The 16774-nt window shown below is 42.0% G+C and overlaps 2 protein-coding genes across 3 annotated transcripts in view; both read left to right on the plus strand.

Moving 5' to 3' along the window:
- Window positions 1–16774, plus strand: part of CPA6 (carboxypeptidase A6) — a 339336-nt gene that overhangs the window by 251211 nt on the left and 71351 nt on the right. The gene's annotated exons all lie outside the window — the stretch shown is intronic.
- LOC118542337 (ATP-dependent RNA helicase DDX18-like) lies at window positions 776–3212 on the plus strand. Its single transcript, XM_078072316.1, is given in 5 exon segments — window positions 776–1151; window positions 1154–1817; window positions 1820–2162; window positions 2164–2211; window positions 2429–3212. Coding segments are annotated over 5 exon segments (2121 nt in total). The 5' UTR covers window positions 776–791; the 3' UTR covers window positions 3135–3212.

The following is a 16774-nucleotide window of genomic DNA, read 5'->3' on the forward strand; positions in this document are numbered from 1 at the left end:
TGTATTATTGAAGGATATAAGAATGTATCTCCCATTTTACCTCACCCCCACATGTGCAACTTCTTTATAACACCTGAACTTACTTTATTGATTCATGTGGTTGTCCGTCTCTTCCTGTACCAATGCCAAGGGCAGAGATTCTATCTTGTTCACTGCTAAATCCTCAGAACCTAGAACAATACCTGGCACTTAACCAATCTTCAAATATTTGTTAATGAAAGGGAATAATGAGAATCCAGTAATAATGATGTGGAAAGATTTCTGGGAGATGACTTGTCAAATCATCTCATAGGATATAAATGGTACCACCTGGATTTTTACAATGCACAATGTGTACAGCCACATATGGCAGCCCAATACCCAAGTGAAGTTTCCAAGAAAGAGGAGAATACAGTGTAACCACAGAAAAAGGATGAGGCAGAAATGGACCCTCAACTCTATGGTCAACTAATCTTCGACAAAGCAGGAAAGAATGTCCAATGGAAAAAAGACAGTCTCTTCAACAAATGGTGTTGGGAAAATTGGACAGCCACATGCAGAAAAATGAAACTGGACCATTTCCTTACACCACACACAAAAATATACTCAAAATGGATGAAAGACCTAAATGTGAGACAGGAATCCATCAAAATCCTTGAGGAGAACACAGGCAGCAACCTCTTCGACCTCCCCCTGCTTGTGTTCCCTCTCTCACTATGTCTCTCTCTATCAAATAAAATCTATAAAAAAATAAAACTGAGGGTTTTAGAGGGGTTAGCCTGGTGATGGGTATTAAAGAGGGCACGTACTGCATGGAGCACTGGGTGTTATACGCAAACAATGAATCATGGAACACTACATCAGAAACTAACGATGTGGGTAGCCGAGTTGTGGCACTGCAGTGGAGACGCTTCACCGACAACATGTCCCATCTACCCGTGAAACTCCTGCGCAAGAAGATCGAGAAATGGAACCTCAAATTGCGCCAGTGAAACTTAAAGCTCCAGGAGGCCTCGGATGTGAGCTTATCGGAAACCCAAAACAGAGATGTGTCTGAAGAAACAGTGGGAGGTGGGAAGGTTAAAAAATCCCTAAAACAGTCTGTGAATGTGGGCTTGTCAGAAGCCCAGAATGGAGAGATAGCTAAAGAAACAGCAGAAACTGTACAAGTTAAAAAAAAAAAAAGAAGAAATCTACCATAATAATCAATGGAGAAGCAGCAACACAGCCTCCCAATTCAGAATCCAAAAAAAAGAAGAAGAAAAAGAGAAAAATGGTGGATGATGCTGGGCCTGATACCAAAAAAGTGAAAACTGAAGACAAAGGGGACTCTGAAGAAGGGGCCCAAGCTCCTGAAGAGACAGAAAACAGTGTGGAGAAGCCAGATGATCAGGAAGAGGACAGTGAAATGCCCAGCCTACCCCTGGGACTGACAGGAGCTTTTGAGGATACTTCATTTGCTTCTCTTAGTAATCTTGTCAATGAGAACACCCTGACGGCAATAAAAGAAATGGGTTTTACAAACATGACTGAAATTCAGCATAAAAGTATCAGACCACTTCTAGAAGGCAGGGATCTTCTAGTGGCCACAAAAACAGGCAGTGGCAAAACGCTGGCATTTCTCATCCCTGCAGTCGAACTCATTGTCAAGTTAAAGTTCATGCCTAGGAATGGAACTGGAGTTCTTATCCTCTCACCTACTAGGGAACTGGCCATGCAGACTTTCGGTGTTCTTAAGGAGCTGATGACGCACCATGTCCACACATACGGGTTGATAATGGGCGGCAGCAGCAGATCTGCTGAAGCACAGAAACTCGGTAATGGGATCAACATCATCGTGTCACCCCAAGCCGCCTCCTGGACCACATGCAGAATACCCCAGGGTTTATGTATAAAAATCTGCAGTGTCTGGTTATTGATGAGGCTGATCGTATCTTGGATGTTGGGTTTGAAGAGGAATTAAAACAGATTATTAAACTTCTGCCAAGACGCAGGCAAACCATGCTCTTTTCTGCCACACAAACTCAAAAAGTTGAAGACTTGGCAAGGATTTCTTTGAAAAAGGAGCCATTGTATGTTGGTGTTGATGACGATAAAGCTAATGCAACAGTGGATGATCTTGAGCAGGGATATGTTGTTTGTCCCTCAGAAAAGAGATTCCTCCTGCTCTTTACATTCCTTAATGAAACTGATGGTCTTCCTTTCATCCTGTAAGTCTGTGAAATACCATCAGTTTTGTTGTTGCTGTTGTTGTTAGGACTGCTAAAGGTGCTTTATTCAGATAACAATGACAAATAACCCACACTTTGTGCTCTTAAAAAAAAAATGGGAAAGGCTCACTGCTTTAAAATCTGGCATATATAAAAACCAACGCCACCTTACGTTAAAGGTGCTTCCTAGCCACAGTAGCATTTTCAGGGGAGGTCAAGAACTATGGTTAAGGTCCAAGAAACAACCAAAACCATTATGAGTTGCTGAACTACATCGATTTGCCTGTCTTGGCCATTCATGGAAGGCAGAAGCAAAGTAAGCGCACAACCACATTCTTCCAGTTCTGCAACGCAGATTCAGGGATATTGTTGTGTACCGACATGGCAGCTAGAGGGCTGGATATTCCGGAAGTGGACTGGATTGTTCAGTATCACCCTCCAGATAACCCCAAGGAGTATATTCATCGTGTGGGAAGAACAGCCAGAGGCCTAAACAGGAGAGGGCATGCCTTGCTCATTTTATGCCCTGAAGAATTGGATTTCCTTCATTACTTGAAGCAATCCAAGGTTCCATTAAGTGAATTTGAGTTTTCCTGGTCCAAAATTTCTGACATTCAGTCTCAGCTTGAAAAATTGATTGAAAAGAACTACTTCCTTCATAAGTCAGCCCAGGAAGCATATAAGTCCTACATTCGAGCATATGATTCCCATTCTCTGAAACAGATCTTCAATGTTAATAACTTAAATTTGCCGCAGGTTGCTCTGTTGTTTGGTTTCAAGGTGCATCCTTTTGTTGATCTGAACGTGAACAGCAATGACGGCAAGCTTAAAAAGAGAGGAGGCAGCAGTGGCTTCGGCTACCAGGAAGCCAAGAAAGTCGAGAAGTCCAAAATCTTCAAACACATTAGCAAGAAGTCGTCCGACAGCCAGCAGTTCTCCCACTGAAGACACACCTTCCTTTCGTCTTGAATAGCTTTGTCCTGAAATGGATTTTTTCCCTTTCTCTAACAAAGGAATTGTTGTGGCTTCAGGATTGGGACTGATGGAACAGGACTATGAGTTGACGTGGGTTGCAAGCACCAAGCACTGATACTTCCAGGAGATCCTGCTCTTATTTAGGGATGTAAAACAGAGTTCAATTTTTCTAGATTGTTCAAGAGCAAAGCAAGGGATCTTTTGGATTTTGTTATGACGACAGAGTATTTTAAATCTTTTACCTCCAAATTTGTCATTGTTTTTGGGGGGGTGGAGTATTTTTTACTTTTTATTTAAAATCAATTAACATGTAATGTGTTAATGGTTTCATAGGTTGAGTTCAGTGATTCACCAGTCTTAATATTCACCCAGTGCTCATTACATCACGTGCCCTCCTTAATGTCCATCACCCAGTTCAACCTGCTTTAGAAGGCAGTGACCTGGTGCACTGGGGGTGGTGATGCAGAAGATTGTCTCAGGTTTTTTGTTTTGGGGGGTTTTTTTTGTTTGGTTGGTTTTTTTGTTTGGTTTGGTTTGGTTTGGTTTGGTTTGGTTTTGGTTTTGGTTGTTTCTTGGACCTTAACCATAGTTCTTGACCTCCCCTGAAAATGCTACTGTGGCTAGGAAGCACCTTTAATGTAAGGTGGCGTTGGTTTTTATATACGCCAGATTTTAAAGCAGTGAGCCTTTCCCATTTTTTTTAGGAGCACAAAGTGTGGGTTATTTGTCATTGTTATTTGAATAAAGCACCCTTAGCAGTCCTAACAACAACAACAACAAAAATAAAACTAATGATGTAATTTATGGCAACTAACATAACATAATAAAATGAAATTTAAAAGAAAAAGGATGAGGCATACATAATGACTATCAATCAAGGGTTGTTGATTTTAGAGCAAGAAAAATAAGCATCAATTAAGATTAGTTTCACCAAAGACGAGTAAGGAAAGGCCGCATCCCTCTTTCACCAGGCCATCTTCAAGCATGCACGTGAGTCTGGCCATTTCCATATCTCTGCTACTCTTTCCACGCCTCTCTCACTCTCACTGTTTCTGGCTGTCCACTTGCTCCTCCACTTAATCACTTAAATTTCCCATCTGAGTCAGGGCAGCAACCAGAAATTGGGAAAAGAAGCCTTAGGGGTCACTTGTCTCTGTGTCCTTGTAGAAGCAGTGGGCTGCCAAGGTGGTAGCTGTGACTGGAGTGCGTTGATATTTACACTTTATAGGCTTGTAAGAGATGTTCTCATCTTGCTTTGAAGCCCCCTTCCCACTAATGGTGGTACTGGGGACAAGGAGAAAAGGAATGGCAAAGATTTAAATAACCTTACACCTGCCAAGCATTAGAACATCATCTCTTATACACTAATTCAGCCTCGTATTAAATCCTCAGTCTCCCAAAACAGGCAGGAGGCAGCTGGTCCAATAGGGGCTCCAGGCAGTGTCCCTTCCACAGGCCATCTCCTCTCTACCCCAGAAGTCCCATGACCAGGACCCAGGCTCTCAACTCGTCCAATTTCCACGCCTTCTCTGGGAGGACCAGGGAACTTCTGGGATCTTTCTCCACCTTCTAGGAGGCTCTGGGGTGCTGCGTCTAGTGCTCTCAGCTGACTCATGCCACACTGCCTATTGTCTCCTCCTGTATTTGCCACATATTGGCACGTGAGGGTCAAGTGAGGTGATGTCCTCTCAGAGATACATGGTGAACACAACAGAGGTCCTCTTTCTTACATTTTTTTACCCTAATCTGTCAGTAGTTTCTACCATCTCTTGATTTCCCTGGAATTTCAACCCCAGGAGAAGGGGTGGGTCAGAAGTCAAAAGTTTGGCTTCACACTTTTGTTTTCTCTTTCTCAAATGCTTTCCCCAAACAGAACAGCCTAAAACAACATTTATAACCTGATATAGTTTCTGTGGGCCAGCCATCCATGTGCAACTAGCCAGGTACCTCTGGCTCAGGAGCTCTCACAAGGCTGCAGTCAAGATGTCAGCTGGATCTTCAGTCATTTCCAGGCTTGTGTGGGGGAAATCTGCTTTTGAACTCAATCAGGTGGCTGTTAGCAGCCAGAGGTCCTCCACTGCTGTAAGCAAGAAGCATTCGCTCCTTGCCATATGGGCCTCTCCCTAATACAGCTCACAACAAGCACCTGGCTTCCCTCAGAGCAGATCAAGGAGGGAGTGGGAGAGAGCAGGCCCAAGATGGAAACTGGTCTCTTTGTAAACTAACCTCAGAAGTGACAGCCTATCACTTTTGCCATATTCTGTCCATTAGAAGTGAGTGAGTAGTTCCAGACCAAATTCAAGCAGTAGGTGGTGTTACACAAGAGTATGCATACCAAAGATGGGAATCATTGGAGACCGCTTAGAGTCTGCCCACCATACTTTGGTGGGACTTTCCCTATAGCTAGCTACCACTATAATATTTGCATCCTTACTCAAATGTGAACTAGGAGAAAATTTATCAAGCCCTTCTGGGATCCTTAGCGCAGACTGCATAGAAGTTACTTGCACAGGAGCGCCTGGGTGGCTGAGTCAGTTAAGTGTCTGACTCTTGATTCAGGTCATGATCTCAGGTTTGTGAGATCGAGCCCAGCATCCTGCTCTGCACTGAGTGGGAAGCCTGCCTCTCTCTCTCTATCCCTACCCCGTTTGCATGTGTGTGTGCATTCTCCCTCTCTCAAAAAAAAAAAAAAAAAGAAGAAGAAGAAGAAGAAGAAGTTACTTGCACACCGGTTAGTAGTTAGACAACCCTGGGTTGGAATGCCAGCTCTGAAATTTACTAGCTGTGTGATCTTGGGGCAAGTTGTTTAACTTCTCTGAGCCTCAGTAATATGTGACACACTGGGTTATTGGGAAAATTGAATGATACAATACATGTAAAAGACTTAATAGAGGGCTTGGCATATAATCACTTAATAAAATCAACTCTCAGTAGCAGTAGTATCAGCAATTTGGTATTTTTATTTTATATTTTATGTTCAACAAACATTGAAAAATACTATCTCACACTCATACTGCTATAGGGAACTTCACTAAGAACTATGTAGCATCAATTAAATAATAGGGTGGATCTAAACTAAAAGGAACAATGGGCATGGCTTAACGGGGCAGCCCAGGAGCTGTTGTGCTCTGGTTGGGGGTGTTGGTGGCTGCTGGGAAGCTGAATCAGACCTGCAGGGGACCCCAGGCCCTGGAGCCCTCCCAGCACACCCCTGCTCCCTGCTGGGGCCTCTGGCCCTTGAAGGTATATGAAGGCTGTGGGCAGAAAGCAGGAGCAGGAGGCCCCCATGTGACAGGCCGGCCCATGGGCCCCAAATTGGCCAGCTCCTGCATGAGGCAATGGTTTTCTTCCTTCAGCCTTTGGAACTCTCTCTCTGCCCACAGAACAGCCCTCTTGCTCTCCTCGCTCCTCTTCTCATACAGGAGGATCTCCTGCTCATGCCAGGAGGTGACTTTCCGCCATTCTGCCTTCAGGTCCTCCGCCATCTTGTAGACGCAGAAGTTCCAATAGGTGGCGTCCGCCTTCCTGCGCACCTTGATAAGTTGGTTCTCCACTTGCAGGCAGAGTGTTTGCTCTTCTATCTGCTTTCTCTCCAGTTTCTGGATGTGCTCGTCCCACATCTGAGGCTTGACTTCGAGCTTCCGCTGGAACCTCTGAATCTCATTTTTCAGTAGGGTGTTTTGAAGTTGCAAGGTTGCTTCCTCAGCTTGGTACAGTGTTATTTCTCGTGTGAGCTCTTCAGCCCTCTGCTTTTCCTTCATCAGTTCCCTGGACAGCTTTCCTTTTTTTCCCCTGGCCCCCGCCTGAGGGCACGCCGACGTGGACGCGGTCAGGGGAGCCCTTCTGATGGACTGCTGACGGATTGAGGGGGCCATTAGCAGTCTCCGCCTCCCTCTTCCCCTCTCCTGCTGAGGCCCCACCTTCCACCTGATGTTTGATGAGCTCCAGCACATGCAGCATCTTCAGCATGACCTGGCTTAGGGTCTGGAGTAGGTTCCCGTCCTCACCGCTGGCCTGCTGCACTCCTGGACTGGGAAGCTCTGGCCTGTCTTCCTCCTTTGGCTCCTCTTACACACTCTGCCTGCAGCTGCCAGTTTCCTGAACCAGATGCTCTGGACTTCCCTGCGGGTCGGGGCTGTCATTTGAGCCTTCCGTGATCTTCCTCACAGGGGGTTCTCCATCTTCCTGTGGTGCTCCAGAGATGGGATTTTCATCAGTCAGCTGGGAAGGGTTCTTAGGCCGGCATCCCCAAATTCCCTTCAGCAGTTGCACAGCGTTTGCCACTGAAAAATAGCTGAAATTTTTATTCAGGACAGCCAGAGCAAGAATCTGTAATGGGAGAGGACTGGCCTTCTGCACAGCTGATGCCACGGCTTCACAGGCTTGTGCCTCTGGTCCTGTCTCCTCCACTCCTTTCCCAGATACTTCACCCTGGGCACACTGCCCCTTTCCTCTTCTTAAGCTGTGTCCACACTTCACTATGCATATCACCACTGCAGTGCATACCACGATCTCCCAGTGAAACCCGGAGACTCGTGGCCTGTGTGGCACACTTTCATATATCACCAACAGGGCAGTCCACAGCTGCTCCAGAACTAGCTGGGGAGACATTTCGATGGCCACCAGCTGGCTCCAAAGGGCCTCGTGGCTCTGCCTCCGATCACCAGCGTCCTATGGGCCACTAGTAACTGCTTGGAACTCCAAGGAGGGTTCCATCTCCAACACAAACCAGTGCCTGGCAACAGGGGCTGACATCAGTTGGGGTGGGGGAGGGGCACCGGAGTTCTAGCAGACCCTACTCTTCCTTTGCATTGCATGGACAGAAAGGGAGACTACTTACACAGTGCATGGGGGAAATAGATGGGCAGCCTGGAGCTGGGGCCTCTGTCAGCCCACCTGGCCCTATAGCTCACCTGGAGGGTCATAGCAGGGCCATGCCCTTTTCCTCCTCTGCCCGTGGGTCAGGCATAGGGGGACATGTCCCTGGATGAGGTTCATTCCCCCCCACCCCCATTCACAGAAGCCTGGTCCCAGAGATCTCCTCCCTCTGAGGCTCCCTCTCTTTGTCTTTTGTTGGTGTGGGAGGAGTGGGGTGCAGGGGCACCAGACTGAAGGGTGTCCCCAGAGGTACCAACCAAGAGAGTAGATTTTCAGTTGTAACAACACATGGGAAAAAACAAGAACTGGCCCAGTCTGAGAGTTTCATGGATGTTCAGTGAAGCCTGTTTTCCTCGTGAAATCCATGTCTTCCTGGAAGCAGGTGAATCTCTGTGGAGGTGGCCTATATCATTTTCCTTCACCCTGAAGAAATTTTTTTATAGTTTTTGCATGGCAGGGGTATCAGCAAAAAATCCCTCAATTTTTGATCTGTGAGAGTCTTTATTTCTCTTTCACTTTTGAAGGGTAACTTCAGAGGCGACAGATTCTTAAGTTGGTGGCTTTTTTATTCCACTTGACTCCTTGGTTGTATGGTTTCTAAAGGGAAGTTTCTGTGTAGTCTCATCTGTGTTTCTGTGTAGGTAAGGTGGTTTTTCCCAATGGATCCTTTTCCCTTTTTGTTGTTTCTTTGATTTCCTGCAGTTTATGATATGCCTATGTACAGATTTTATTTTTAGCTTTATTTATTTAATCTCTACACCCAACATAGGGCTCGAACTTGTGACCCCAAGATCAAGAGTTGCATGCTCTTCTGACTGAGCCAACGAGATGCCCCCCACATATAGATTTTTTGGTATTTATTGTGCTTGGTGTTCTCCGAACCTCCTGGATCTAATGTTTAGTGTGCTTTTTTTTTTTTTTAATTCATAGACATTATTTCCTCCAATCTTTTTCCTGTTCCTCTTTCTCTTTCCTCTTCTCCTGGTATTCCATTGCAAATGTGTTACACCTTTAATATTGTCCCGCAGTTCTTAGATAATCTGCTCTGGGTTTTCTCTTTCTCCCTCTCTCTCTCTTTTCTCTTTCCTTTTTACTTTGAGAAATTTCTATTGATCTATCTCCAAGCTCCCTCCCTCATTCTGTCCACAGCTTTGTCTGGTCTACTGATGAGCCCATCAAGTTCATTCTTCATGTTGTTACATGAAGTTTTTTATTTTAGCATTTATTCATTCTGTCCTAGAATTCCCATCTCTAACATTGCCAGTCTGTTCTTGTATGCTGTCTACTTTATCCACTAGAAACCTTAGCATATTAATTATCATTCTTTTATATACTGATCTCATAATTCCAACATCTATGCCATGTCTGAAACTGGTTCTCATGTTTGCTGTGTCTCTGAAAACTGTTAGGGTTTTGTTTGTTTGTTTGTTTGTTTGTTTTTGCCTCTTAGCATGCCTTATAATTTTTAGTTGTGAGCCAGACATGATCATGATGTGCTGAGTATAAGGCACTACCTTCAATGACAAGCCTATAGTGGATGGTGGGTGTGTGGCAGAGAGGCATTCTTAGTCCAATTATTCTGTCTCCAGTGCCCCTGAGCCCCAAGATTGTGATCTCCTGCATGCCCCCAGTCCTTCCCCTCGGGCAGGAGAGGGGAACTTGCCAGGGGGTGGGGGGCCGCAGAGTGGGGTGTTCCCCTTTCCCAAGTCAGTTATGTTCTGGTAAAATCCCAGCAAATTAGGCTCAGGTTTAACTAGTTTCCCCTGAGGGCAGGCCTTGTTAGGAACAGAATACTCTGATGAATTTCTTTTTTTTTTTTTTTTTAATTATGTTATGTTAGTCACCATTCAATACATCATTAGTTTTTGATGTGGTGATCCACAACCCATTGTTTTCGTATAACATCCAGTGCTCCATGCAGTATGTGCCCTCCTTAATACCCATCACCGGGCTAACCCATTCACTCACCCCACTCCCCTCTAAAACCCTGTTTGTTTCTCAAAGTCCATAGTCTCTCATGGTTCATCTCACCCTCCGATTTCCCCCCTTCGTTTTTCCCTTCCTTCTCCTAATGTCCTCCATACTATATCTTATGTTCCACAAATAAGTGAAACCATATGATAATTGACTTTCTCTGCTTGACTTATTGCACTTAGCATAATCTCCTCCAGTTCCATCCATGTTGATGTAAAAGTTGGGTATTCATCCTTTCTGATGGCTGAGTAATATTCCATTGTATATACGGACCACATCTTCTTTATCCATTCATCTGTTGAAGGGCATCTCAGCTCTTTCCACAGTTTGGCTATTGCAGACATTGCTGCTATGAACATTGGGGTGCATATGGCCCATCTTTTCACTACATCTGTGTCTTTGGGGTAAATACCCAGGGGCAATTGCTGGGTCATAGGGTAGCTCTATTTTTAATTTTTTGAGGAACCTCCACACAGCGATCACCAAGACAGCATGGTACTGGCACAAACAAACATATAGATCAGTGGAACAGAATAGAGAGCCCAGATATGGACCCTCAACTCTATGGTCAAGTAATCTTCAACAAAGCAGGAAAAAATATGCAATGGAAAAAGACAGTCTCTTCAATAAATGGTACTGGGAAAATTGGACAGCCACATGCAGAAGAATGAAACTCGACCATTCTCTAACACCATATACAAAGATAAACTCAAAATATATGAAAGAGCTCAATGTGAGACAGGAATCCATCAAAATCCTAGAGGAGAACATAGGCAGTAACCTCTTTGACATCGGCCACAGCAACTTCTTTCAAGATACATCTCCAAAACCTAGTGAAACAAAAGCAAAAATGAACTTTTGGGACGTCATCAAGATAAAAAGCTTCTACACAGCAAAGGAAACAGTCAACAAAACAAAGAGGCAACTCAACACCCAAAAAACAAATAATCAAGTCAAAAAATGGGCAGAAAACATGAAAAAACACTTCTCTGAAGAAGACATACAAATGGCTAATGGACACATGATGAATTTCAAAACTGTTGCTTTTTCTTTTCTTGCTCAAAGCATAAGGGGATTTGTCTCAGATTGTCACTGAGAGAACCTGACAGGGCTCCTGGAGTAAACTCATAAAGATGTGACCCCCGTCACCCCCCCATGACTGAATCCACCCAGCAATTTGGTGTTTTTAAAAAACCAATGTGAAATCAACAAGGATATTAACTTAACAACACCATCAACCAATAAGACCTAAACATTTATAAATCACTCTGCCCAACAGCAAAATACACATTATTTTCAAGTGCCTATGTTCCATATATTCTGGGCCAAAAAACAGACCTCAGCAAATTAAAAAAAATGAAAATCCTACAGAACTGTGTTCTCTGACCACAGTGAAATCAAACTGGGAGGGGTGGGCTAAATGGGTGATGAGTATTAAGGAGTGCACTTGTTATGATGAAAACTAGGTGTTATATGTAAGTGATGAATCACTGAATTCTATTCCTGAAACCAATATTACAGGATATGTTAACTAGAATTTAAATAAAAATTTGAAAAAAAAGAACAATTGAATCACTATATTGTATACCTGAAATGAATATAACACTATATATTAACTTATTGGAATTAAAATTTTAAAAATTAAAAAAAAATTTTTTAAATCAAACTAGATAAAGATAAGAGAAAGAGAAAGATAACAAATATCCAAACATTTGGAAAATAACATTCTACATTATCCATGGATCAAAGATAAAATCTCAATACATTGAACTGAATAAAAATGAAAATACAATATATTAAAATTTATGGGACACAGCTAAAGCAATGGATAGTGAAATTTATAGCACTAAATGCATACAGTAGAAAGGAGGAGGGGCTCCTGGGTGGCTTAGTCAGTTAGTCCAACTCTTGATTTTGACTCGGGTCATGATCTACTGCAGCATTGTGAGACTGAGCCTGCATTGTGCTGGTGCTGGGCATGGAGGCTGCTTAATAATCTCTCTCTCCCTCTGTACCTACCCCCCCCGTCTTCCCCTCCCTCCCTCTCCTTCCCTTTCTCTTTATCTCTCTCCCTCTCTAAAAAAAAAAAAGTCTCAAAACAATAAGCTCTCACCTTAAGAACCTAAAAAAAGAATAGAAAATAAAACTAAAGAATAAAACCAAAAGAATCATTCTACCCAATTTCAAGATATATAGCTACGGTAATCAAAAGCATGTGGTGCTAGTGAAGGGATAGTCAAATGGAACAGAATAAAGGACCCAGAAATAGACCTACACAAAAATGCCCAACTGAGTTTTGACAAAGGTGAAAAGCAATTCAGTGGAGGAGAGACAGCCTTTTCAATAAATGGTGCTGGAGCAAGTAGACTTCCAAAGGCAAACCACCCCCCCACACACACACACACAATCTAAGTCTCATACCTTATACAAAAATTAACTCAGGGTGCCTGGGTGGCTCAGCCCGTTAGGCGGCCAGCTCTTGATTTCCACTCACGTCATGATCTTAGGGTCCTGGGACTGTCAGGCTCCAAGCTCAGTGGGAAATCTGCTTGAGAATGCTCTCTCCCCTTCTCTCTCCACCCCTCCCCCTGTTCACATGCATGCTCGCTTTCTCGAAAATATATATATTATTAACTCAAAATTAATCACTGACTTAAATGTAAAATTATAAAACTTTTAGGAAAAAAATAAGAAAAAAATCTCCAGAATGTAAAGCTAGGTAGGTAAAGAGTCCTTAGATTTGACATCAAATCATTTTCCATAAAGGAAAAGTTGGTTAATTGGACATTATCAAACAGTCAAAATTGCAAATCTGTACTGTGTGAAAGACCCTGTTAAGAGGACAAAAAAGGGGTGGGGTGGGAGGGATGGGGTGACTGGGTGATGGACACTGGGGAGGGTATGTGTTCTGGTAAGCGCTGTGAATTGTGCAAGACTGTTGAATCTCAGATCTGTACCTCTGAAACAAATAATGCAATATATGTTAAGAAAGAAAAAAAGAAGAAGAAGAATGTAGCAGGAGGGGAAGAATGAAGGGGGGGAAATCGGAGGGGGAGAAGAACCATGAGAGACAATGGACTCTGAAAAACAAACTGAGGGTTCTAGAGGGGAGGGGGTTGGGAGGATGGGTTAGCCTGGTGATGGGTATTGAGGAGGGCACGTTCTGCATGGAGCACTGGGTGTTATGCACAAACAATGAATCATGGAACACTATATCTAAAACTAATGATGTAATGTATGGGGATTAACATAACAATAAAAAAATTAAAAAAAAAAAAAGAGGACAAAAAAGACAAGCTACAAACTGGGAGGAAATATATGCAAACCACATATTTGATAAAGGACTCCTATTTGAAGTATATAAACTCAAAATTTGACCCCAAAACAAGCAAGCAATCCAGTCAGAAAAAAATGGGCACAAGACCTAAACACTTTACCAAAGAGTATACACATGGAAAGCACATAAAAAGTTGTCATTAGGGCAATTCCAATTAAAATTACAATAAACTATCACTACACACCTATCACCATGACTAAAATGAAATGCATCAGAGAGAGAGAGAGAGAGAGACCCCACCACCAAATGCAAAGGAGGATGCAAAATAACTGGATCAGTCCTGCATTGCTGGTGGGAATGGAAAATGATAGAGCTAACTCTTGAAAACAGTTAACGGTTTCTTTTATTTTTTAAAGCTTTTATTTAAATTCCAGTTAACATACAGTGTAATATTAATTTTTCAGGTGTACAATATAGTGATTCAACACTTCCACACAGTTTCTTTTAAAACTAGACCTGCCACTACCATATGACCCAGTAATTGTACTCTTGGCATTTATCCTAGAGAAATCAAAACTTATGTTTGCTCAAAAACCTGTACATAAATGTCTATAGCAGCTTTATTTATAATAGCCAAAACCTGGAAACAATCCAGATAGCCTTCCATGCCTGAATTGGTAAACAAACTAGTACATACCTACCATGGAAAACTACTGAGCAATAAAAAGGAGCAAACTATGGAAACACACACCAACCTAAATGAATCTCCAGAGGGTTATCCTGAATGAATAACCAATCCCAAATAGTGTGATTTCATTTATATAATGTTCATGAAGTGTTAAAATTATAGAAGTGGAGAGACAGATTCTTGGTTGCTGGGGTTAAGGAGAGGTGGAGACGAGAGCAAAGTGATGTGGCTATAAAAGGGCTTCATGAGGGGTTCTTGTGGTGATGGAAAAGTTCTGTGTCTTGACCAATGTCGTACTCTGAGTATGATATTATGCTGTAGTTTTTAAAGATGTTACAGTTTGGAGGAAGTAGGAAAGGGTACATGGGATTTCTCTGTATTACTTGTTCTAATTACATCTCAAAATGAAAAATTTATTATGAAAATAATAGCCAGATCTCCACACTCCTGGATTCCATTCTCTCTGGAACCAAGGTGCTCTCTCTCTTGCCTGGAGAATCAGAGGCAGTTTTATCATTGCTCTTTCTTCCCTGCTATATAATCCCCAACTGACCCTGACTCTCTGCCATGGAAACCAGAAGTATCAAGATGTGGCTCTGGTTCCATATGTCCCTCTTTTTGTCGGCCAGCTTGATTATCCTGTGCCATGCCCTGAGAGCCACTTCCACTTCTGCTCCCCGCTCCAATTTAGCAGATGGGTCCGTGAATGTCTTGGACACACACAGCTCAGAAAACAATGATACAGAAGCAAAACAGCTTAAATGATAAGATGGTCTCGATTATTTTGTTATTTGGAAAATTGTTCAAACTGAATTCATTACCTCAACATATAACACACAGTTGTTCATTATCTCAATATATAACTGCTGGCTGGCAGACATTTTTAAAGTGCAAAATACATGATATGATTGTGGGCTTTTATCTTTTAAATTGAAAATTATTTAATTATGTTGAAAAATACTGAGCCATCTCTTTTGATTTTAATACTTGCCACCTCTCTTTTTTTTCTGGTATTCATATCACAAATTTTTATTGATTATAAGCAAAATAAAGGAAACAAATAGAGGTATGCTTGGACTGCAAAATCTCTTTTTGTTAAATGCTTGTTTATACCGGGTTAGCAGAACCATCACTGGTGTTATATTCATGGTACTGTGGGGTTTTTTTGGGGGGGTGGGGGGTAGGCATGGAGAAGAGGAAGCAGACATGGTGGACTTAACTATTGAACTGTATTCTACAGATACTCCTTCACCATGAAACCAAAAAAAAAAAAAAAAAGGCTTTAAGAAACACTAACTGTATGGGGGGGGGGCAGGGAGAGGCAAACCAGGAAACAGACTCTTTAACTATAGAGAACAAACAGAGTTACTGGAGGGGAGGTGGGCAGGGGGGATGGGTTACATGGATAATGCATTAAAGAGGACATTTGTAGGGATGAGCACTGGTTGTTGTATGTAAGTGATGGATCACTAAATTCTACACCTGAAACTAATATTACACTGTATTTTAACTGGAATTTAAATAAAAACTAAAAATAAAAGAAACACTATTCATTGGTAATAAAGTTTTCTTAAATTTCTCATGGGCCAAGAGGGATGATACACTAAATTCATCAAAAAAAGAAAACTAGAATAGATTTATAAGGAGAAAGAAATCAAATATACAGAATTTAGAGGTTATCTTTCTGCAAAAGTAAACAGATGTTGTTTACGGAGGGTAAGAGACTTAAGGCAAACAGAGGGCAGAAGTTCTGGAGTCAGGAATCTACACATGGACAGTAAGAGCAGACCTAGGAATGGAAAGTAAAGAAAGCATATATATGTATATAGTTCAAAGGAAAAATATCATTCATTTGCTTCATTTCTCAAAACATCTCTAACTGAATGAAGCAATTTGGGTTTTGTTCACTTTTGAGAGTTTGAAGTTGTTGGTCTCGCAGATTGGGTATCTTAAGCCATGGCTAGTCCTACGTGGCCCAGAGTTATGCATAGCACTTAATTTCTGCCTCCAATAATTCTACATTGCTTGGGTAAATTTGGCCAGAGTTTTTATTCATAGAATGTTTAGAAAGTGGCTCCGGGAAATACTTGATTTCCAAATGAGAACAACTTTTCCAAGCATAAAAGCTAAGGAGGAAGGCATAAAGGAAATGATTGATAGCCCTGACTCAATAAAAATATTTTAGAGGAGTATTTAATGATAGGGAAAACTGTCCATGACATGTTTTTAGCATTTATTATAATGTTATCATTTATTATTATTTATCAAAAAATAAAAGACCAGCATGGATATTATAATTTCAATGTGGTAAAATTTGTATCTGAAATATATATATCTGAAATATGCTAAATACTAAAAGAATTATAAGTGATTTTTATTTTCTTCATACTTTTCTGAATTTTCCAAATTTTCTATATTAAGCAGAACCAAAAATAATTTTAAAACAAATTTAACCCAGCCAAAACTGAATACATTTCATTCTTTTTTTTTAAGATTTTATTCATTTATTTGACAGAGACACAGTGAGAGAGGGAACACAAGCAGGGGGGAGTGGGAGATGGACAAGCAGGCTTCCCACTGAAGAGGGAGCCTGATATGGGGCTCGATCCCAGGACCCTGGGATCATGACCTGAGCCGAAGGCAGACGCTTAATGACTGAGCCACCCAGGTGCCCCAATACATTTCATTCTTGAGCTCATTTATGAGTTCATATATTCCTACAGGTGTGAGTCATATATTCCTACAGGTATTTTAGAATCAGTGGATGAATTCTATTTAACTCAGTGGCATACC

This window comes from Halichoerus grypus, chromosome 5 (genome assembly GCF_964656455.1).
Source record: "Halichoerus grypus chromosome 5, mHalGry1.hap1.1, whole genome shotgun sequence".
In the NCBI taxonomy this organism is placed as follows: Eukaryota; Metazoa; Chordata; class Mammalia; order Carnivora; family Phocidae; genus Halichoerus; species Halichoerus grypus.